Genomic DNA, 24,855 nt, shown 5'->3' on the forward strand with positions numbered 1-24,855 from the left:
GAAAACTTTCTCCGTCTAAACTCTCTACACATGAACTCGGAAAATTAAGCCATTCAAGATGTGGACAAGCCCTTAACTTTCATGACGACTGTCACCTTACTGCGAAGTGCTACATTATCGCCGTGGTAAACATTCCTACGCCCCTAATATCTATAACGGCCTACGTCATAATCGCGTGCGTGTGTGCAAGCCCAGCGTGCGTGTGTGCAAGCCTATCCCGAGTTTTCTTCGCTTCGGGAAATTTCAAATCTTTGTCAAGTACAGCAGCCAGATGCCTACCTGCCGTAAAATGCAATTGCCCCGGTCATTTTGCTAATGTATGCCCGAATAAGATATGCTTCAATTGCGATGTTACCAGGCAAGAGCTGTCGGAGTGCCCACGCCCAACTCTTTGTTGTATTTGCAGGCTAGAAGGACACTATGGTGTTAATTGCTACGAATACTCATGGGTCTTTCCAGCGGTCCATGGCACCGCAACGGATGAATTGAAAGACGTACACATCGACACGTCTGATGACCAACAATCAATTGATGAAAATCTTCCACTGGCTTCCGCTCTTCCGCCCAGGAAATCCAATAACGAGAATCTTACGCTCAAAAATCTTCCATCCACCGACGAAAATCTTACGCCCGAGAATCTTCTATCCATCGACGAATGTCTTACGTCCGAAAATCTTCCATCCACCGATGAAAATCTTACGCTCGAAAATCTACCATCCACCGACGGCCCTCCACCTACTGAAGAAAACCTTACGATCGACCAATCTACCGATTCTTTGCCTGCCTCTTCCGAATTGTCGCCAACACCACCTATTTCCTCTGATTCCCCAATCCTTGACCCTCAAGGCCTTATTACCTCAACTAAACCCGCTAAACCGACATCTCGCCGTACAGCTGCCCGTCTCATCAAACCATTTCTCGCCTGTTCCAGAAAACCAACTACACCTACTCTTGTCACCGGAAAACCTCGCTCTGCGATACCTGTTCCAACCTCAACACCCATCTCTTCTTTAGACACCACTGAAATCGAAATTGAAACTACACACGACCTGAAACGAAAATACCCCGACCTCTCTCCATCTCGCAAAGAAACCTCTACCCCAGGAAAGAAAAAAAAAAATAGAGACTAAAAGAAAAAAAAAAGTAATTTCTTTAATGCTTTTCTGAAGCGAGTCTTTCTTCCTAAACATCTTTTAAACTATTAACTATCAATGCGAGGGGCATGGGAAATCCCCTCACGCACAACTATTTATTTGATTTAATTGAAAAGAAGTCTTTTGATTTTACTTTTATACAAGAGACGTTTATTAGTTCTGAGTCTCTGATCAAGGCCGTGTCTCATCGGTGGCCGGGACTTAGTTTTTGGACCTCTACCATCGGTCGACATGGCGGAGTGGTAACCCTGATTTCCCCTAGAATTTCAGATGAAGTCATATCTTGGAAGAAAGACTCGCACGGTCGTATCTTCAGTACCCTGATCAGCACCAATGATGTTGATTTGAACTTAAAAAATATTTACGCTCCCACCAATCCATCTGAACGGAAAGGTTTTTTCGACTCTCTCCATGAATTTTTATTCCGTCCTCGGCGACTATCATTAGCGGGGATTTTATCTGTTATGATAACACTTTAGACCAATTTGTGGGCAATGTCTCTATTCATAAAGATTACGAGCCATTGAAAAGTGTTTTCACTCTTACCGATGTATGGCGTAAATTGCACCCTAAACAAAGGCAATTTACGTGGTTCAATTCCACCTCAATAATTGCGAGCAGACTCGATCAATTTCTCATCTCTGAGGATTTGCTCTCCCCTGAGACGAAGTGTGATATCTTTCCTTGTTCATTTTCTGATCATAACTTTGTCTCCCTTGTTTTGGACTTTCCTAGTAGCATAAAACGCGGTCCTGGTGTATGGAGTTTTAACAACTCCCTTTTGAAAGACAACGATTTCTGAATTGCTGTAGAAAATTTAATCGATGATCACATACGTTTCTTACATGCTTTCGTTTGCATCCGGGATTGGTGGGAGTTTCTAAAACAATCCGTTAAGGAAGAAGCGATCTCCTTTTCCCATAAGAAACGGAGACGGTTACATAGAGATGAAATTTTTTTAACCAATAAATTAATTGGACTTAGTCAACGTCTAGGTAATGGTGACACAACCGTCCCCGATTCTATATCCAATACGGAAAGTCGCCTTAAAGCTCTCCGTACCAAAAAAAACAGAAGGAATTATTGTTTTATTAATTGTTCCCGTGATAAAAAAAGCGTGGTCGTATTTTTCTCCTGTGATCTCCTCTCCCTTGATAATTTCTTCCAGTCTTGTACTTCTATTTTCTTCTTTCAGTGGGCTCCAGCCAACCCAAAAAATGCGCGACGGGCCCGTTTTCTTATGAAAACGATCTTGTATGGCATTCGGAAGTTTCGTAGTAATGCTACTTTTCGCAGTGGAAGGGAAAATCATGAGGGTATAATCCGTTATATCCTCAATGATATTAAGAAGAGAATTCTCTATGAGCACTTTCGTCTCCTTTTATCTGACTTCAAAAATTTGTGGGAAGCTCCAGCACTGGGTCAAGTAGAGAATACTACTATTAAAATTCTCTTGTAAATAATTAATAGTTGATTTAGTAACTAATTCAATAAATAGATTAATTTTTAACAGTTCCTTTTAGGTCTCTTTAAATTATCCCTAGCATCACTACATTAGTTTATTAGTAGCATTAATATTGTATTACTAGAAAATTACATTTATTGAACAGACCATTAGCATCACTACATTAGTTAACACTAAATAGATAAATATTAGCTCTACCTCGTATTCTTTGATTATTAACTAGCCTATTAGCCGTACTTTAATTTTGTGGACTATTGATAGTAATCTCATTAGCATATTATATTAACGACCGTTGTAGACTGAGCTTTTCCGAACTGCTTAGTTAGTTGGGGCCAAGCCCACGTGCGTTAGCATTTTTATTTTGTAACCTAGGTGGTTTGTTCTGAATAAACCCTTTTCAAAACTTAAAAAAGACTGACTGCAGTTACATAGAGACATATACTTTATTAGACGTTTTGATGTGTAGTATCGCTGAGAATTTTTACGAGTTGTGCCGTATTTTGACGAGCCAGTTGGACCCGTGGGGCACGTCAAAATACGCAAAAATACTCAGCGACACTACAAAACAAAACTTCTATTAAAAGATTTATCATCCAATACGCCAAAACTGTTATTTCAGTGCGGGCGAATTTTGCGAATATTTCTGGAGTACACTTATCTTGTGATATTTGTACACGTTTCGCGCTTCATTGGCACTCTACGAAACACAGTTGGATAATAAATCCTTGTATGCTTACTCAGACCCTTGTATGCTCATTAATACTTTTGCATTTCAAGTTCCTTTGCTTTCTCTCTGCGATCACGCCTTTTACTTATCACTACGATCGCGCCTTTTACCATTTCGCTCCATTTTACCAACTAAACGCCTGGAAAAGGCTTCTTTATTATCAAACGAAAATTCATCGGCACAGGATTTCTTTAGGTGACCAGAGAAACACTACAATAAATATACAATGAAAACCGAAAGAATACGAGATATATGTATAAGACAAACATTTGCAAGCAAGAGAGAAATCCTTCATAAAACCATTAAAATGTATTTGAAATACACACATATTTACATGTAGTTTTGCGAGTCTACTTTCCTAGTTCGTCAAATCACCGAATAGCGAACTAGTGATAGGAATACACTAACCGTTGAGGGGAAGGTGTGACCTTCAAATAACATTATTGAATAATTCTGAAGAGAAATGAAATGTAAAATGATTGGCAGCCAGCGGTGAATATTGTTTATAATATTTAGGGAATCACTGAGATTGTTGAAACTTACTTATTAAACGTGACTTATTGAACATCTTCGATCCAAAAAGTGAGGTTTGTTTAACGAGTTGTCATCAGAATTTGTCCTACTTTCAGCTGAAAACGGTCTTACAGTGAAAGGTGAACTTGGCCACAAGAAAATGGAACTCATTGTCTGTCAACAAACTGCACTCTAACAGGTCTGTCATAAACGGCTCCACATCCTCTGCCTCCGGTGGGTAAGAGATGTCAAACTGCTGCACGATTCTGGCCATCAACAGATGAAGTTCTAACTCGGCAATACGTCGACCGAGGCACATACGCGTTCCGAATCCAAATGGAAGGGAAGCGAAGGCTTCTGTTGCTTCGATCAAAGCACTATCTTTGCTTCGCAGCCATCTCTCTGGTTTAAAGGCTTCAGCGTCTTCAAAAATACTCTCATCTCGCCCCATTTGGTGAACGAGGAACTCAACTTGAGCAGTGCCCCCAGGAATATGGTAGCCTCCTAATACTATATCTTCTTTTGGTCTTCTCGGAACAGCGGATAGAACAGGATATAGGCGGATGGTCTCTCGTAACCAGGCCTTTAGATATGGCATTCGCGCGAGAGTTGCTGGCGTTGCAAAGGTTGAATTTCCTACCACTGAGAGCTCTTCCTGTCGAAGAATTTTCTGCTTCTCTGGGTTTTTGGCCAACATATAGAGAACCCATTGCATCGTATTCGACGTAGTATCAACTCCGGCAAACAGGACGTCGATTACGCTCGCCAACAGGTCATCCTTCGTCATCTTTCCGCTCGACAGGAGGAACTCGAAGAGGCCAGCTCTGTCACGCTCTGTTTCCTTTGATGGTTTGCGTGACTTTTCTTCCAGTTCCTTGATTCGTCTGCCGATAAATAGTTCGGCGTAATCGTATATCGTGTCGAAATTATCGAAAAATTTTTTAAATGTCTGTGTCTCGTACATCCTATAGAACCAAACAGGTAGTAAGCCAACCTCGACCGCAACCGCCAGAAAATTTCCGACAGCTGTTATGGAGGTCTGTGCCTCTTCGTTTACGTCCTCCTCAAGACAATCAAACTTTTTGTCAAACAACATCTCTGCCACGGACTCAAACGACCATTTGAAAAGTTCATTATCGAGTACACAGACTTCGTTCTCTTTCTCTGACCCTCTGGGCTCTCGAACAGATCGCAATCGGTGAATAAAATCACTGATAATTTTATTGAAACCCGGAGAATAGTCGGCGACTTTTTTCGGTCGCAGCATTCGTTTGCTCAGGACGCTTCGTAACTTGTACCATTCTGCACCATCGGCAAAAAAAACACCAGGAACTTTCTTTCTTTTTTCTCGGTGGAAGTTCAGAGACGGAAAGTCCAGTCTTTCTGGATATTTGGGTTCCGTTCGGAGTAACTTTGCAACATCGACAGCATCAGATAAACTAATAATATCAACGCCTGGCACTTTGTTGCGGAATACTTTCCCATATTTCTTGACATTTTCTGCTTGGATGTCATAAAATCGCTTTCCAAGGGGCTGGCCTTTCCTTCCCACGAAGAACGTCCAAACTGTTCCGAAAAAAGGGATACAGAGGGGACCTGGGATTTCTGAAAAAGGTTTTGGTTTTGGTACATCTTCGACTGAAATGGACGAAAGAGAACTCATCGACGTCGATGGCACGAAACCACGGAGACCATGGTGTTGTTTACGCATGAAAGAAATGGTTCGACCCGATGAGAAAACGAGAGAGTGTGCAGTTTCCGTTTTAACAGTAAACGCCATTTTAAAGAACTTCAGCTAATCCAGGGAATGAATGATTCGCACGGTTTCGATTTCGATGTCTCACATGACATTGACAACTATGGTTGGCCAAATGTTGGAAAATTCAACAACTTGCATATTTATATTCAACAACTTATATTTATGCTCAACAAAATATATTTTTATTCAGCAGTTTACAGTTATATTCAACATTTTATATTTGTGTTCAACGACACGTATTTTCTTTTCATATTCAACCAAAATTATTTTCATTCAACAACAATATTTATTCAACTTCAATAACTATCTTTATTTTACTCAACAAAATTAATTGTTCAACTTCAGTCCAAACTTTTTACTCAACAAAAAACAATTATTCAACTACTACCATGCATAGTTATTTAATGACATACCTTATATTATGACTGAGCGTTCGAAAGTCCCGGACATTCAAAATATCGTCTTTTAACAAAATTCCCCGCCCCTACCCCCGAACTACCCCCAAACATGAAACCCATTCCCTTCCATGATACGAAGATCATGGACTGGAACCCGATCATTCAATTTGCGCCAAAAATCACTGAAAATGGCAGCCATAACACTGAACGAAACGTGTTACTGATTGTAAACGAGTGCAAAGGAGAGTTGACTGAGGTTGCCACTAATTTAAGGGTTTTTTTCCACAGCTGGTGCCGAAAATTGACAGCACTGGGGTTAAGGAATACTCCAAACCGTACTCACTTAGCAGTATATCTGGTACTTAATTTGGTCACTTAATTCATCTGGATATTTGAGATACTCTCTAACTATCGCTGGTGTCAGCTCAACAGGGTTAAAGGTGAACACACTCTCAAACAAAAGTGGGTGCTTTGACATCTCATCAAGAGCACCAAGGGTAATCAATCCTTTTCTCAACTGATCCAAAGGCATTTTACGTTTTGAAATGACCTCATACATGACCATTGATTGGATCATTTTCCCTTTGGTAGACATCTGAAATAAAATAATGTATTAACAGCAATGCCCGAATAGAATGGTCGGGAAATACTGTCTTCTCCCTCTTCAAAAACATTTAACAAGCTTATAACATCCTCAAAGTAATTGAAGAATGAGTCTTCGTCCAGTGTTATGGCTGCCATTTTGATTCTTAGCGCAAATTGAATGATCGGGTTCCAGTCCATGATCTTTGTATCATGGAAGGGAATGGTTTTCATGTTTGGGGGTAGTTCGGGGGTAGGGGCGGGGAATTTTGTTGAATGACGATATTTTGAATGTCCGGGAACTTTCAAACACTTAGTCATAATAGAAGGTATGTCATTAAATAACTATGCATGGTGGAAGTTGAATAATCATTTTTGTTGGGTAAAAAGTTTTGACTGAAGTTGAACAATTAATTTAGTTGAGTAAAATAAATATAGCTATTGAAGTTGAATAAATATTGTTGTTGAATGAAAATAATTTTGGTCGAATATGGAAAGAAAATGCGTGTCGTTGAACATCAATATAAAATGTTGAATGTAACTGTAAACTGTTGAATAAAAATATATTTTGTTGCGCATAAATAAAAGTTATTGAATGTAAATATGCAAGTGGTTGAGTTTTGCAACATTTGGCTAACCATAGACAACGAGGGAACAATTCACCTTGATAAAAACAACAACAAAAATTCGTGACGTAATGATGACGCGACTTCATGGTTTGTTAGCCAATCAGAGGCGAGTATGTAAGAAAGGAGGAAATCCTTATGTCTAGCAGAGTGCCTTCGTGTATCGACCGAGTGAAGTTGTGCGCGTCATGATCATCATAGTTAATAGAGTCCCCTCTATTAACTATGGTGATCATTTGTAATTTTTTCTAATGAGAGATGTCTGATGCTACTGGAATAACGTCTAGTTGTGAATGTACTAGCGTTTATTTCTCAGTAACCAGCTGTTAAAAAGCCTTCAGCGATGCCGCTTGCTGCGAAGAGAACTAATCTGATCAAGTTTGTGAGCGAGGTTATTCATCCGTAATTTTGAGAAACTGGAGTGTGTTGTCGGTGGGAAAGTAAAACACTTGGGTGATTATCTAAAACTGCGTACGTTACAGCGAATATTTGAACGCCGAGTGATTCCGAACGTCAATGGTATCGAAAAATTATCTTGAAGGACAGACGATTGCGTTACGTCTGTTTTTCAAATGGTTTCGTTTAAATACTCACAATGTTCGATTAAAGCCCTGATTTCGACTAGAAACAAAAAGAATATTACATAAAAAATGTCACGGAAAATAAAAGATTCACTTGCGTTCAGTTTCGATGGTCTTGGTGAAACATTCGGCCATCTGAATAAACTTTGAGAGTTAAAACCACGTGTACATTACGATACACTGCACCAAATCAGCTTTCATTTCACTGGTCACAGTTAAATTTTTGAGGACTTCAAGTTAAGCATGATATGAGAGCCTTAAGTTTATATTGCTAAATATCTTCTACTTGAAAGGTGTCACACTAGAACTTGTAGCCAGCGAACCAGGCGTAATTTGGGAGGCGAGTGCTCATAACCTGCTTGGACGGAGGCGGTAGTTCCTGTTTTTTGAAAGCACGAAGTGCAGCACGGCGAGTATTCGGTCAGCATATCGGACCAAAAAATCTTCTACCCGTCCATTATGGCGACCTAATATTAGCCGTGCTGAATCTTGCGCTTAAAAATACAAACTACCGCCTACAAACAGGCTAAAGTGCTCAGTGCTCTTTGAGTTTTACTGCAGAAGGCTGGGGAGAGTTGGGAGAGTCGGGAAAGCCTTCTAGTAGTGCTACTTACTGGCTTTCACGAGAATGATCACACACCAGGGTTTGACTCACAGTCTTAATTAAGGTAAAACCTCTTGGGACCGAAGAATCAACGGTGGCGAATGAAAGAGCAGCTAAGTTTCCTTCGCTTAAATGTTAACGGTGTTATCCGCAGAGGTTAATTAAAGCAAGACTCACCTTCTACAGCAGAATAACCAGTCCCACATGAAAGGGCTTCTCTGTAACTTTCATTTAAATGGTCAAACAATAAAAGGTTCTAGTTTAAACAAAGAGCGACCCGACTTCGGATTGCGGCACACTTTCCGTTGAACCACTCTGTTGAAGAGAACCTGTAACAATTCCAACCGAATTCCCCTGTTGAGCAACCGTGATGCCGAGGTTTGGCGGGGGTGTATTGAAATGAGACTGATTCTGCTGTGGTGAGAAACCAGCTTGCATGCTCTGAGGAAACTGCTGTTGAATGGGGCTAGGGTTGGAGTGTGAAAACTGTGTTGGTGGTGGAGTCGTTGCATTGGCTTGGAAAGGTGATGGGGGTGGAAGCTAAGTGTAGCGATGGGTTGGTTGACTGGGTGGAAAGAACTGCGATTGATTTTTCTAGAGGGGTAGAGGAGATACTGGCTGAGGTGGTGGTCTTTTTCTTGGCTCTAGCTGCTGAGGAATCACTGAGTGAGTCTGCTGACGGACATTAAGGTGGTGGAACTTTGCAAATAAATTCCATAGGTATGGTATTTGAGTATTTAAGGATTTGTACAAAGTACTGGAACAGAAACTATAGGACATAAGTCCCCTACGAGGTTTAAGCTCTAACAAACCCACCCATCCCACCCATCCCACACCAGGGGGATCACACAGTAATCTCGTGCGTGGGAAATTAACGTCTCCTACCCCTAACCCTGCAGGAGACGGACCCTTCATTTATTCGTCCCTATCCGAGAAGACTAGAATATTTAACCGTTTCTTGATGTTTTAGAAAGGTAGCATATTCTTCTTAATTATTTTAAGACCTTTAGTGTTGGTCCTGCCGAAGCTCGAACCCTCAACGTAATGGTGGAGGCTGTTGAGAGAAATTTCCCATAAATTTCCTGAAACTATGTTCTGTGCCCTTGGTCCTTGATCTTGCCAGCTGTTGGTCCGCTGCTGCAAAAGAATTTGTTTCCAACTTAGAAATTTGCGGGTGTGTTTTGCGACTGACCTCTCGACTGGGTTGCCGCAGCTTACTGCGGTCTTAAGTTTGTTTCAGGGTTTATGTTAAAATTCCCACTGTTTTTATCTACCATTCCTTAAGGATTTCTCCCCTGTTGCTGAAAAATGTTATACAGTTCATTCCATTTTGTCTTTTTCTTTTTGCTGCGGCTAAGTTTATGTTGGAAAGCGCCCAGCCCATGCTCCACACTGACGCTCATGCGCTGTTAATAACCGGAAGTTTGCATCGTGTTCTGTGACTTCGAATCTGGTTTATGAGGTACTTCAACAGAATCCGACACTTGTGAGCTTGGTTGAGCTCCTTCTCCTTTATCAGCAGTTGAATCCGCTTGGATATCCACGTCTTCTCCGAATTCCAAAGCACTGAAGTCGCCAGTTTTTGACGGAGGGGTAGCACTGGAAGAGTCTTGAGGCATTTCAGTGTCTTCACTAAAGATAGAGAATGCCTGAGAAACGGGCGGAGTTCTGGATTCAGAAGGAGACAGGGACCTGGAGGAGTCTTCCAAACTCTTCATTATGGCATCTAATTTTCCTGAAGAACCGATATTCTCAATAGGAGTCCTACAAGAATACAAGCAGAGATAAGATCACAGATTCAAAGACCATTAATACAGAAACTTTCAACTGAATGTCAAAAGTAACCAGGGATTGCATTGCTTTTGCCTTACTCCGCTGTGATTGGTCCAAACAACTCGCGTCACTGTCTCGACCAATCAGATGCAAAACCAAAATCAAGCCCGACTTGGTCGCCCGCGTTTTCCCACGCCTTAGGCGGTTTGCTTGTTTTTATTCTGAGTTCTCATTGGCTCTTCGGAGTTTTTTTCTGTCTTCTGATTAGCCGTTACGATTATACTTTGGTTTTGGTTGAACGACACTCAATTTAAAAACGTACTAACAATGGAAAACCATTATCTCCACGCCTGGAAAGTAACAAATTTCATCCTTTCAATTTAGAAATTCTGAAAACCTGTTCTTTTTTTATGATCAATGTTTACTTTATAAGAATCTTCTCTTACCTGGCATGATCACCGTCACCACTTCCTGCAAAAGAAAATCAAATCAGCCAAATCAATCTCGTGTTATAATCAATTTCTCAATAGTACCCAATTACTTTGAAACAATAATCAGAGGTTTCGCGATAGGCATGGCAATGGAAATGAAAGGGTATGAGGTTCAAATTCCTCATGGAAGTCAATTTTTCCGTGGTCCCGAGCTCGTGACACGACAAATTACATCTGAAAAAACACCTGGTCGCGCGCACACGGTTTAAATAAAATTCACCCTCTGAAGAATATGTTTAACTATATCGGTTCCATGGTCAAAAACTGAACAATCAAGTTTATCATGAGATTTACCAGCTGGGCTGGCTGCGACTAACAATTCGGCAACACGGTCTTGCTTGGCCTGAACATAGAGGATCAGACGATCATGCAATCCAATATTAAACATCAAGAACACCAACCATTGAGACCATCTCCCAAATTGCAAAACTTAAAAGAAGCAACATTTCCGTGCAATGTGATACCACTCTAGCTAACTAAAAATAGACCCTTTTTAACTGAAACGGAGACTTTCACCCTCTCTCTATACGAAGACTTTTGAAAAGACACCAATTAATTGTTATTACAATCTCCCTCCACTTCTTCCTTAACCAGCTGTGAACATATCTTGTTCCGAAAAGTATCTGGTTGGCAAAAATGTCATCACCTTCAGCAAACTCCATGTTTTTAACAGCTCATTCGCCATCAGCCCGATGTCGATTTTAGGCAATCGCTCGTCCTCAGACTTGAGGTCGTCTACTGAATGGTTATGAGAAGACTTCTCAAAGTTCTCTGATAGCAGTTTGTTCTTCATGGCCCTGCTGTCTAGAGTCTTACCGACAATAAAACTGGCCACTTTTGCATCCAATGATTCATCATCTGATTGATCCTTATCAGAGCTTTGCCGTTCAAATAGGGACACTGGAATATAATTAGCTTCCTTGTCCCCATTAATGGATTTGGATAACTGCTGGCTTTCCTCATCATTATCTTCTGTTCCTGCCGTACATTCTGAATCCGCCGGACTGTTGCCATGCGACTCCTATCCGCTGCTGGACCCTGCTTCGACAGTTGGACAGAATGATGACGCCCATTTCCTTACCACTTTTATTACCTTGCTGTCCTCGAGCTGGTTTTTTGTTGCAATAGGAAAGCATTTCATTGTCTCTAGCAACTAGAAATCAGAATATTTGAAGACAACAGTTTACTTGTTCCTTGAAATAATAATAATAAGCTTTATTTATTGAGGGTGCATATAATATTTTGAACTGATAAATTAATGGCCCTTAACAAAAAGAGTATATAAAAAACATTTGTATAAAACAGTTGACTTTGAATAATACTATAAATATAGCAAAAACATATGACTATAAATACTCTTCAAGAATACTACTCCACAATCTTGCATTTGTGACTTCAAAGGTTCTTTCCCCCAAATATCATTGTATATGTGTATTATGCATGTTAATAGTTGAAACATTAACAAATCCTTGCTGTGTATACAATTCTAACAACACTAGTGTAGCAAATGTGCTCTCTTGTTGAGCAATTTTCCTGCCCATGCATGATCACTTCTGCAATTCTCATGTACAGCTGTACTTAATACATCTACTAGGAGAGAGTACATATTGATCATCACCTCTAATTGAAGTTTCGTTTTCTTTCCTCCACCATCCACCATCCATCTCCAAAGCAGAGACAGCCCCTGATACCTGAGAAACCCTTTTAACCATGACTGGTCTGTGGTGTGCTATATAACAAAAAAAAACAAACCAATAAAAAAAACCAAAGAAACTTGCGAAGAAACAGCTCAAAATTATAGAATTGAAAAAACCACAGCTATAAGCTGCAAAACGTTTTGATTGTATTCCTTTATCTGATAAATACTGGTCACTCCCAGGGTTTGGCCGTCATGTTCAGCGGGTCTGGGGTAGAATAGTCAGTTGAGCAGATTCCACGTTAGAAACAGGTAACGACATTTTATTGGCTGCCAGATATGACTAACGCATGACGTAGGCAAGAAAACACTCCAAGGACGAAAAGAGATTGTTAACTTTACTTTTAAAGCAGGACACTGAGGGCTATAGGTCGTGGTAAGTATTGTCTGTTAAAACAACTGATTCACTTGCAATAATTTTTTACTGTTGCTTTGACAATATATGATATGATATGATTAATAACTTGGCATGGCGAAAGAGAATTCTGATATGTGAGATAAAAATTGAAAAAAAGTCATGAACGGCGAGGTCGGTTTGACGTCTCGAACTTCATCTTTTCCAGATCTTCTATTTCAAATTTCCACCACTCAGGGTGAGGTTGAGGACATTTTAGTTAATCTGGACGCTAACAAGGTAACTGGTGTCGATGGCATCCCTGCAAGAATTTTGAAATCATGTGCCCGAGAGTTATCGATACCCCTGACCAAGTTGTTTAACTTGTCATTTAGTTTGGGTGTAGTCCCCATGACTTGGAAAAGAGCCAATGTTACACCAATTTTTAAAGAAAATGCCAAGGAGAATGTTGGGAACTATAGATCCATTTCCCTACTATAGATCTTAGGAAAATGTCAGGAAAGAATTGTCCATCGTGCCATCTACTCTAGTCTCGCACCTTTTCTTACTGATTAGGAGCATAGCTTTGTGAAAGGGCGTTCCTGTTTAACCCAGCTGATCCTCACTAAGCATATGTGGAGCAAAGCGCTGGATGATGGTCTCCAGGTTGATGCTGTGTTTTTGGACTTTGCTAAGGCGTTCGATCGCGTAAACCATAAGATTCTACTGCATAAACTGCGTAACTTTGCAATAGTAGGGTCACTGCTAGCCTGGTGTGGTGATTACTTATCGTGTCGTAAGCAGAGAGTTGTGGTGGATGGCAAAAGTTCTAGCTGGCTGAATATCACATCTGGCGTGTCGAAGGGGTCCATTTTGGGCCCCTTGTTTTTTTTTTTATTTTCATCAGTGATTTGCCTGAGGCAGTCCAAGAAAGCTCTGTGGCACTTTATGCAGATGACTGCAAGGTGTATAGGGTGGTAAATTGTCCAAATGACCAAATGATGTTTCAAGACGATCTAGATAGTCTGTGCGCTTGGAGTCAACGGAACAGGATGACCTTCAATGTTAACAAATGCAAGATGATGCGCATTACCTGGAAGAAAGAACCATTTAGATATAGCTTCACCCTAAATAGATCAGACACAGAGGAAGTTTATGAGTTTCGCGACCTAGGTTTGCTTATGAACCATCATCTTTCCTGGAACTCTTATGTTGATGCTATTACAAATAAAGCTAATAGAATCTTTGGCCTGCTAAGAAGAACTTGTAGAGGATGGAAGGACACCGAAACTCTGAAGATGCTGTACTGCACGTTGGTTAGATCGCAAGTGGAATATGGAACAATTCTGTGGTCGCCACATACCAAGAAAGAAACATTGAAAAGCTTGAGCGCATACAGCAGTGGGGAACAAAATTTATTCTCGGAAGAAGGAATTTTACTTATGACGAGCGCCTGAAGTGTCTCAATTTGCTTTCACTTGAAAAAAGACGTTATCTCTTTTATGTTACATTTTTGTATGGATACTTAAATGTGGATGATTTTCCGTTTTTTGAATTTTTATTCTCGAGACGATCCGTACAGATTTAGACATGTTGATGACTATTCCTTGAAGATGAATTTTGCGACAACGACTAATTTTAAATCCACTTATTTTAATAGAATTGTTCAGATGTGGAGTTCGATACTCTTAGATATTAGATTATCTCCTAGTCTTGCAGTTTTTAAGTCTAGAATGAGGAGGTTTTTAAGTAAAGAACATTGACGTTTTTAATGTTTTTATTTTTGATCTAAAATTTTTCTGTCCGTCATTATATTTGACTTATTTAGATTAGCTACACCGTGATCTGTCTTGCGTGGAGTGTTCCATTCCTTTACAGATTATCCTTGTGGCTTTGTTTGTTTGTACATTTAGATTTATTTATTTGTCATCATTGCCATTAAATTATAATAAATAAATAAATAAATAAATAAGTAAAAAAAACTTGCCTACCAAACAATGAGTAAATTCGATGAATTGACTAGTATGTTAACCAGCATTGGATATGATGATTTCTTTAAAGCTACCCTCTTGGAGGATTAAATTCCGTCATCCTCTGAGTTAGCCGAAGGGCTATCTGCTAACGCATCAACCTCGAGCATGATTCCGACCGTTATATGAAAATTTTTAATACCAAATGTCCATTACAAAAGCTTAACTGAAAATCATCTTGCTCCCTCCACTGAAGGAAAATTAAAAGGAGACGGATATTTGTTACCCTTCTTTTGAAGCACCATCTGATGTACATACATGTATTTCGGTTTTGCACGTCCAATCTTTTTTTATCGATGATGGATTTGAGCATGCAAAAATGAAACAATTTACTTTTTTTACAGGTAACATCCAGTCTCAGTAATTTACTTTTTTTACAGGTAACATCCGGTCTCAGTACACACTGTTTTGCAAGAACCGTTGGATTTTTATCACAAAATCACATTCAAGACTTGTTACAGCGCAATTAGAGCCTCTATCTTGTAATGGTAAGCTATCTGTGCGTGACGATCCACTCTTCATGAGCTATTCATTTTCCACTTACGGTGGCTGACAAAGTTGGTAAATAAGAGAAAAGGCTTTGTTTGATCAGTGTTGTACTCCTTGGAGACAATACATTACTATCTACGTTTATTTCTTTGGGATATTACTCTAATTAAACGGTAATATTGTAAGAATTACGTGATTGGAAGATCAAGAGGCTTCCTGTAAGTGATGATCAACAAATGATACCTCTTTTATGGAGGGGAGAGAAAGGGGGATAAGGATCCTAAATGAATTTGACTTAAAAAGACTGCATTCTCATCAGGTCAAATTGTTTTTGTTTAGTCTTTCTGCATCTTATCGAAAATTCCTTGAAAGAACGGGTTATTTTTCTCCTTTTGCTGCCAGAAAAATCTGATTTCTCGGAATTTACTTTGAGGTTTCACTTTCCAAGGCCGTCATAAACTTTTAAGGTCTGATGAGCGGAGTTTTGGGAATGAGGGATTTTCTGATAACTCGGCCGAGTAAAAGATTGTTTTCTATGTTCCATCATAACACTTACAAAATTCATGTACCGTCAAACTCCTTAGGGGTGGGCAGGTTTTCTCGAATGAGGGATTGGTTAGGGGTTCAAAAACATTGTCTTATAACAGCATCCCAGTATTAGGAGAAAAGTGGAATGTGTCGCTCACATGATATCGTAATTTGTGGGGGAGGTGGTTACACTGAACACCGCTTAAGACAGGTTCGACTGTAGGAAAACTGAAAATCGCGATCAAAGGTATCCAGTGAAAACAGGAACTGATAAATTATCAGATAATGATGAAAGGAGTTAATCTTTTTTATTCTAAACTGATGCATGATGTACGGGCCGTTAATATGAATACAACAGAACTGGGAAAGGACGAGTTGAGAATTTATTATGACGCTAACACTCAACGGAAGATTGCGCCGGTCGAAATCCTTTGTTTTTGCTTCACCCCATAAATTCCAAAATTAAAAATATTACCGAATACAAGAGCATTGACGGTTTACCCCGAAAGGAAAAGACCTGAGAAAAATGAAACTTTTTGCCACTCATTAACATGACCTCCAGTGCTATTCCTAGATATCAAAATGGCGGACTGAGAAAGCTATCTTGAATGTATAAAAATGATGGTTTCAAATGATTGTTTGTCGCTTGATCATTTTCAGTACGCAATGGGAATCTTATAGTTTTTTACGGCGAAAAGAAAAAATATATGTTTTCCGTATGGTAATCATATTTGCAGTCTAGCGTTGAAAGGGACCAACATTAGCCTCCACAAACTACACTCAGTAATTTTTTTGGGCGAATATCTTATCGTCGGAAAACATTTGACTCTGACAAAAGACTCAGGCAGGTTCTTATTTCTCAATGTCCTAAACTATCTCAATGATTCTTGGCCTCAAGCCGATTCAATGGGTTTGCTTTCAGTTTGAGGGCGTGACAAGGAAAAACAAAAATGTCCTTTTAATGATTTTCCAAATTTTTTACTTTGGAAATTTTTTCTTCTTTTCCAGGTGAAAAGTTGACCTCCATCACAGGATCGTAAACAAGTTCCTATGCCTTCCTATAAACGAACAAGGAACTTTTCTAACGTTAGAAGGTGAGTCGTACCAGTGCTGTTTTCAAGATAAAGTTAACATAATTATACCGTTGAGAAAGCTACAGGAAAAAATTCAGAAAGAATAAATACATTTTCAGAGTACAAAAAGAGAAACTATAAATTTGTCCATGGAACGAGATATATAAAGAAATAAGGATTGTTTTTTTCATTATGGTACCCTAAAATTAATTACTAATAGGGATCTAATTGTTTTATACAACAAAGAAGCTCTGAAAACAGTGAAGTCAACTTTATCTCTTTCCTCCGATAGATCATGAGTAAGAACCAATCAAAATCGGTGTAAGATTCATTTTATCATATAGATAACTACTTTTTTGATGGGTCTGGAATGGAAACTTCTTGTCACAAATCGTCTCCTCTGATTTTAAGAATACTCTCATGCTTAGAACGAAACTAAACAGGTTCAACAGAGGAGATGAAATTTCAGCTCCCTTTTGTTGTTAGGGCTCTTTGTTGAGAGATTGCGACAATTGCAATATCTGTCGGAAATTGAAAACAGTAATAAGCGCCCACTGAAACGACATCGGGTAGTCACAGACTTAGTTGAAATATAAAATCTCCTTTTTACCTCGTATTACTCTCGAAGAGGCTAAGCAAAACAAAACAAAAGCAGCAATGTGGACAAAATCTCTCAAATTTCCTATCTCGTTTTAAATGTAAGATTTCAATTACCGTGATCTACCTACCGAACAGCACATATTGAGAAATTGAAAAGAGAATCTCATTTGAAATATTTCTTTCCCGTCTCAGCCAATAAATAGTACAATAAATAAAAAAAAGGTACTGATAACTAAGTCTCACAAATGAATATAGTGCTTTACTAAGTCGATGGATAATCGGAGGTAAATTTCCGATGCAAGAGGCGCAAACCGATCTCGTTCCCAGGCTCACTCATTCCCCTTTGCGTCCCCTGTCGTTTACGAGAGACAAGCGGGGAGGGAAAAAGGAGAGAAGTTGGGAAGCAGGTTGACATAAACGTACGTAAAATTTTTCGAAGAGGAGATGGGAGGGGATATATGGGTCCTGGGTGGTTGGCTTACGGTCAACTCGCCGGAAAGTCATCTCATCGGAAGTTGTCTCGCCCGAAACTTTTAGTCATGTCCGATTTTTTATTACATGTAAAAACATAAGAATGGAAAATTATGACAATGTCCTGAAGGTACCAATCGATTGGACAACCCTTCTGGTGCATTTCCTTACGTCACTGGACCTTCCACAGTGAGATTTTACAGTAAATACTGCCTGATTCAAACGTTACGTTCAGTTTCGAACCCAAGACCTTCTCTATTCCTGTTAGAATCTCATGTCTTTAGACCGAGAGGAAGCCTCGTCGAGCAATACTATTAATCATTCATTAATTAAAGTTTGAATCACTCATCTGTGATAAATGATGTTTTTTTATTTCAAATGACAACCAAGAAGATCAACATGGACAGCACAGAAGAAGTTATAATTACCGTTTCCATGGCAATCGCAGTCTTTCTTCTCAACACAGGTCGGGGGTTACAAGCCCTCGATTTATGTAAAGAATGCTTGAGAGTACTAAACAATAAGGCATTAAACATCAATAGTTCATTGGCAAACTGGATGTTCCAAGGCATTTACAAGATAATGCTCCCTGCTTACCATGCCATGGGAGATTACAAAAGTAAAGAAATATGTCTCAGGAAACTTCTCCTATACCACTCTGATGACACTAAGAAAGGGTGGTTTAATTTCAAGCTGGCAGAAACACTTCACGCACAAAGTAAGTTAATACAGGCCAGAACATTTTATGAGGAAGCAACAAAAATTATGGAATCAATTGGTGAGAGAAAAGGCAAAGCACAATGTTACGGTAACCTGGGAATGTTATTCAAATCACTTGGTCAATATGACAAGGCCCGAGAATATGAGGAGAAAGCACTGGCTATCAAAATAGAAATTGGCGACAGGGATGGAGAAGCAATAAGCTACGGAAACCTAGGAACATTGTTCCGATCGCTTGGTCAATATCACAAGGCCCGAGAATATCAGGAGAAAGCACTCGCTATCAGAAAAGAAATTGGCGACAGGGATGGAGAAGCAAGAATCTACGGAAACCTAGGAACATTGTTCCAATTACTTAGTCAATATGACAAGGCCCGAGAATATCATGAGAAAGCACTCGCTATCAGAATAGAAATTTGCGACAGGCATGGAGAAGCAATAAGCTACGGAAACCTAGGAACATTGTTCCAATCGTTTGGTCAATATGACAAGGCCCGAGAATATCAGGAGAAAGCACTTGCTATCACAATAGAAATTGGCGACAGGGATGGAGAAGCAACAAACTACGGAAACCTAGGAACATTGTTCCAATTGCTTAGTCAATATGACAAGGCCCGAGAATATCATGAGAAAGCACTCGCTATCAGAATAGAAATTTGCGACAGGGATGGAGAAGCAATAAGCTACGGAAACCTAGGAACATTGTTCCAATCGTTTGGTCAATATGACAAGGCCCGAGAATATCATGAGAAAGCACTCGCTATCAGAATAGAAATTTGCGACAGGCATGGAGAAGCAATAAGCTACGGAAACCTAGGAACATTGTTCCAATCGCTTGGTCAATATGACAAGGCCCGAGAATATCAGGAGAAAGCACTTGCTATCACAATAGAAATTGGCGACAGGGATGGAGAAGCAACAAGCTACGGAAACCTGGGAACATTGTTCCAATCGCTTAGCCAATATGAGAAGGCCCAAGAATATCAGGAGAAAGCACTCGCTATCAGATTAGAACTTGTCGACAGGGATGGAGAAGCAACAAACTACCGAAACTTAGGAGCATTGTTCCAATTGCTTGGTCAATATGACAAGGCCCAAGAATATAAGGAGAAAGCACTCGCTATCACAGTAGAAATTGGCGACAGGAATGGAGAAGCAATAAGCTACGGAAACCTAGGAACATTGTTCCGATCGCTTGGTCAATATGACAAGGCCCGAGAATATCAGGAGAGAGGACTTGCTCTCCAAATAGAAATTGGCAACAGGGATGGAGAAGCAAGAGCCTACAGAGAGCTAGGAAGATTGTTCCGATTCCTTGGTCAAAATGACAAGGCCCGAGAATATCAGGAGAAAGCACTTGCTATCAGAATAGAAATTGGCGACAGAGATGGAGAAGCAAAAAGCTACGGAAACCTAGGAACATTGTTCCAATCGCTTGGTCAATATGACAAGGCCCGAGAATATCAGGAGAAAGCACTTGCTATCAGAAAAGAAATTTGCGACATGGATGGGGAAGCAACAAGCTACGGAAACCTAGGAACATTGTTCCAACTGCTTGGTCAATATGACAAGGCCCGAGAATACCACGAGAAAGCACTCGCTATCAAAGTAGAAATTGGCGACAGGAATGGAGAAGCAAGAATCTACGGAAACCTAGGAACATTGTTCGAATTGCTTGGTCAATATGACAAGGCCCGAGAATATCTGGAGAAAGCACTCGCTATCAAAATAGAAATTAACGACAGGGATGCAGAAGCAATAAGTTACGGAAACCTAGGAACATTGTTCCAATCGCTTGGTCAATATGAAAAGGCCATAGAATATCAGGAGAAAGCACTCGCAATCACAATAGAAACTGGCGACAGGGATGGAGAGGCAATAAGCTACGGACACCTAGGAACATTGTTCCAATCGCTTGGTCAATATGACAAGGCCCGAGAATATCAGGAGAAAGCACTCGCTATGACAATAGAAATTGGCGACAGGGATGGAGAAGCAACAAGCTACGGAAACCTAGGAACATTGTTCCAATCGCTTGGTCAATATGACAAGGCCCGAGAATATCACGAGAAAGCAATCGCTATCACAGTAGAAATTGGCGAAAGGAATGGAGAAGCAACAAGCTACGGAAACCTAGGAACATTGTCCCAATCACTTGGTCAATATGACAAGGCCCGAGAATATCAGGAGAAAGCACTCGCTATCAGAATAGAAATTGGCGACAGGGATGGAGAAGCAACAAGCTACGGAAACCTAGGAGCATTGTTCCGATCGCTTGGTCAATATGACAAGGCCCGAGATTATCTGGAGAAAGCACTTGCTATCATAATAGAAATTGGCGACAGGGATGGAGAAGCAACAACCTACAGAAACCTTGGAACATTGTTCCGATCGCTTGGTCAATATGACAAGGCCCGAGAATATCAGGAGAAAGCACTGGCTATCAAAATAGAAATTGGCGACAGGGATGGAGAAGCAATAAGCTACGGAAACCTAGGAACATTGTTCCGATCGCTTGGTCAATATCACAAGGCCCGAGAATATCAGGAGAAAGCACTCGCTATCAGAAAAGAAATTGGCGACAGGGATGGAGAAGCAACAAGCTACGGAAACCTAGGAACATTGTTCCAATTGCTTAGTCAATATGACAAGGCCCGAGAATATCATGAGAAAGCACTCGCTATCAGAATAGAAATTGGCGACAGGGATGGAGAAGCAATAAGCTACGGAAACCTAGGAACATTGTTCGAATTGCTTGGTCAATATGACAAGGCCCGAGAATATCAGGAGAAAGCACTCGCTATGACAATAGAAATTGGCGACAGGGATGGAGAAGCAACAAGCTACGGAAACCTAGGAACATTGTTCCAATCGTTTGGTCAATATGACAAGGCCCGAGAATATCAGGAGAAAGCACTGGCTATCAAAATAGAAATTGGCGACAGGGATGGAGAAGCAACAAGCTACGGAAACCTAGGAACATTGTTCCAATCGCTTGGTCAATATCACAAGGCCCGAGAATATCAGGAGAAAGCACTCGCTATCAGCATAGAACTTGGCGACAGGGATGGAGAAGCAACAAGCTACGGAAACCTAGGAACATTGTTCCAATCGCTTAGTCAATATGACAAGGCCCGAGAATATCATGAGAAAGCACTCGCTATCAAAGTAGAAATTGGCGACAGGAATGGAGAAGCAAGAAGCTACGGAATGCTAGGAAGATTGTTCTATTCGATCGGTCAATATGACAAGGCCCGAGAATATCAGGAGAAAGCACTTGCTATCACAATAGAAATTGGCGACAGGGATGGAGAAGCAAAAAGCTACGGAAACCTAGGAACATTGTTCCGATCGCTTGGTCAATATGACAAGGCCCGAGAATATCAGGAGAAAGCACTTGCTATCACAATAGAAACTGGCGACAGGGATGGAGAAGCAACAAGCTACGGAAACCTAGGAACATTGTTCCAATTGCTTGGTCAATATGACAAGGCCCGAGAATATCAGGAGAAAGCACTCGCTATAAGAATAGAAATTGGTGACAGAAAAGAAAAAGCTACTTGTTATAGAAACTTAACAGCCTTGTTTTTTTCCCTCGGAAAGTATGCAAAGGGTGACGGCTATCTAAAGAAGGCAAGGGAAATTAGATTGGATAGCGGTGACAGAAGGGGAGAAGCAATAGATTACGGATACCTTGGTATAATTTCTGGTCGGCGTGGCGAATTTGACAAGGCTCTAAAATATTACGAGAAAGCCCTTGCAATTCACATGGAAATCGGTGACAGAGAAAAAGCAGGAGTCGTATACGTAAATTTAGGATTGTGTTTCCGATCCCTTGGTAACTATTCTAGGGCCGAAGAATACCTCAAGAGAGCTCTTCTATTAAGCAGGGACATTGGAAATCACCTCATCGAGTTTCAATGCCTTTGTGGTCTATCGGTGTTGAAGGTGTCACAATCTCATCTTCAAGATGCCTCTTCGTGTCTTTTTCAAAGCATCGATAAATTTGACACTTTGAGAGGTTCTCTCAAAGACAACGATGAGTTTCAAATATCTCTTTTAGAAGAGCACGGCGCCTTTCCCTACAAGTTGCTAAGCCGCTTGCTCTCTTCCACCGGAAAGTCACAAGACGCCCTTTACGTCGAAGAGCTGAGACGGGCAAGAGGCCTAGCCGACTTGATAGCAGCTCGGTACTCAGTTGAAGAGCAGATCTCAGGCAATCCACAATCTTGGTGTGGCATTCAAGAGATTATCGCAAGAGAAGCAGACAGCGCATGCCTGTATATTTCGGTTAGTAAAGAGGAGATACGATTTTGGATTCTCAAAGCAAAGGGAGCTATTCATTTTTCTAAGGAGAAAGTGAGCCTTGAAGCAAACGATGTGACCGGATTAGTCCCTGATTTAGATGAGTTTTTTAAAGAAACCTTTCGCAGCTTCGCCATGTTACCGGCCGAACAGAAATGCGAAGATCGATCTTTGGATGAAACCGAACTGATCTCACTTCACGACGACAACCGTGCAATCTTACGTGACTACGATGCCAAAGATTTTAAACCAAATCTGCACTTGTGTTACAAGATACTCATCGCTCCTGTGGCTAGTTTACTGAAGCAGCCCGAGATCATCATTGTTCCTGATTCCTGCGTGTACCAAGTGCCATTTGCAGCCTTGGCTGACGAAGGAGGAAAGTTTTTATCAGAGACATGCAGGATTCGGATTGTTCCCTCACTGACCACTCTAAGGCTTGTGCAAGACAGTCCTCTAGACTACCACAGCCATACTGGGGCACTAATAGTGGGTGATCCTAAGGTTGGAGTGGTGATTTACAAGGACAAACGCAAGAACATAACACCATTGCCGTGCGCTAGAAAGGAAGCAGATATGATTGGAAGACTTCTTGGTGTAACGCCTTTGACTGGAGATTCCGTGAAAAAGCATGCTGTACTCCAAGCGATAAGTTCAGTGAGCCTCATACATATTGCTGCACATGGCGATGCCGAAAGAGGGGAGATTGCTCTTTCTCCTAAGAACCCTACACTAACCCCACCTTTTCCACGAGAAGAAGATTATCTTTTGACCATGGCGGATATTTCAAAAACTCGGTTGCGAGCTAAACTAGTGGTACTTAGCTGTTGTCACAGTGCTCGTGGACAGATTAGAACCGAGGGAGTCATTGGAATCGCCCGAGCGTTCTTAGGATCCGGAGCTCGCTCAGTGTTAGCGGCACGATGGGCCCTGGATGACACAGCCACAGAGCAGTTCATGACTTGTTTCTACAAACATTTGTTTCGCGGTGAAAGTGCCAGTGAATCCCTCCACAAGGCCAGGAAGTGGATGCGAAATAACGGCTTTGACAAAATTTCTCAATGGGCACCATTTATGCTCATTGGTGACAACGTGACATTTGATTTTACCAATTGGCCAGTGCCCAGTGCACCTCAAGAACCATGACTTTAATTAATAAAACCCTTGTGGTGGAATAACCGGACTTCGTGAAGCTCGGAACTTTATATTAACTATTAGCCCTGTAGTAAGTCGGATATATACAAAAAGGAAAGCATTTCTGTAAAGAGCTCATTGGACATCTAAGTTTAATAATCTGAGATAAGGCAGTGTAAAGTTCTCTCTTACTAAGAATTGAAAAGTTAAAACGCTTTAGGAGCCATTTTGTTTTAGTCATTATAGTCCAGCTAAGTTAACGACCCAAGCAGATTTTGACAATTTTTCAGTTTTCGAGCGCGATTTGTTCATCAAGCGAAGAAAATTTTGATCCCTTTCCAAAGGTGATTGATTTAGTTAGTCAATTGAAGGAAACTTGAATAAAATGTATGGAGCGGAATAGGATTTTTACTTAAATCATAAATTTCTTAGAGATTTTTGCAAAGCTTTTGACAAGAAATAATGTGGTTCAACCTTCCAAAATAAAGATAACTTTCTTAAAACAGAAACATTTGTAATACTTATGCAAACACGTGTATTCTCATCAGTAGATCATGTATTTATTGACTGAATTAGAGGGCTGGACGGCAAAATATTTGCCTCAAGGTCAAGACATAAGGACCGGGCGCAGCGAGGTCCATGTGTCATGAACGAGAACCAACTGCACATTTTCCTGTTCAGCCCGACCTCATTCAGTCAATAAGTATTTTATCATATGACCTCTGACTAAGTTTTGAACAATTCAATAAGGTTTGTTTTAGCTTAACAGGACGGGATTGACTGGCGCGCACGGGTAAACTGA

At 40.5% G+C, this 24,855-nt stretch overlaps 2 protein-coding genes and 1 pseudogene across 3 annotated transcripts; 2 read left to right on the plus strand and 1 right to left on the minus strand.

The window, feature by feature from the left end:
• Window positions 1–3,468: 3,468 nt before the first annotated feature.
• On the minus strand, window positions 3,469–5,639 carry LOC148717092 (cytochrome P450 10-like; annotated as a pseudogene).
• A 7,697-nt stretch (window positions 5,640–13,336) lies between these two features.
• LOC111328993 (uncharacterized) lies at window positions 13,337–14,160 on the plus strand. Its single transcript, XM_088744680.1, has 2 exons — window positions 13,337–13,476; window positions 13,611–14,160. Exons 1-2 carry the CDS (start codon window positions 13,337–13,339, stop codon window positions 14,158–14,160), a joined length of 690 nt encoding a protein of 229 aa, XP_088600806.1.
• A 4,133-nt stretch (window positions 14,161–18,293) lies between these two features.
• LOC148717093 (uncharacterized) lies at window positions 18,294–24,555 on the plus strand. 2 transcript variants are annotated; one of them, XM_088745518.1, is made up of 2 exons: window positions 18,294–22,289; window positions 22,530–24,555. In XM_088745518.1, exons 1-2 carry the CDS (start codon window positions 18,294–18,296, stop codon window positions 24,063–24,065), a joined length of 5,532 nt encoding a protein of 1,843 aa, XP_088601644.1. In that variant the 3' UTR covers window positions 24,066–24,555. The 2 variants fall into 2 exon arrangements, with proteins under 2 accessions (XP_088601644.1, XP_088601645.1); XM_088745519.1 differs by having other exon boundaries at window positions 18,294–22,169.
• The last annotated feature ends 300 nt before the right edge of the window (window positions 24,556–24,855 follow it).

The sequence above is a fragment of the Stylophora pistillata genome, chromosome 14 (assembly GCF_964205215.1).
Source record: "Stylophora pistillata chromosome 14, jaStyPist1.2, whole genome shotgun sequence".
Taxonomy (NCBI): Eukaryota; Metazoa; Cnidaria; class Anthozoa; order Scleractinia; family Pocilloporidae; genus Stylophora; species Stylophora pistillata.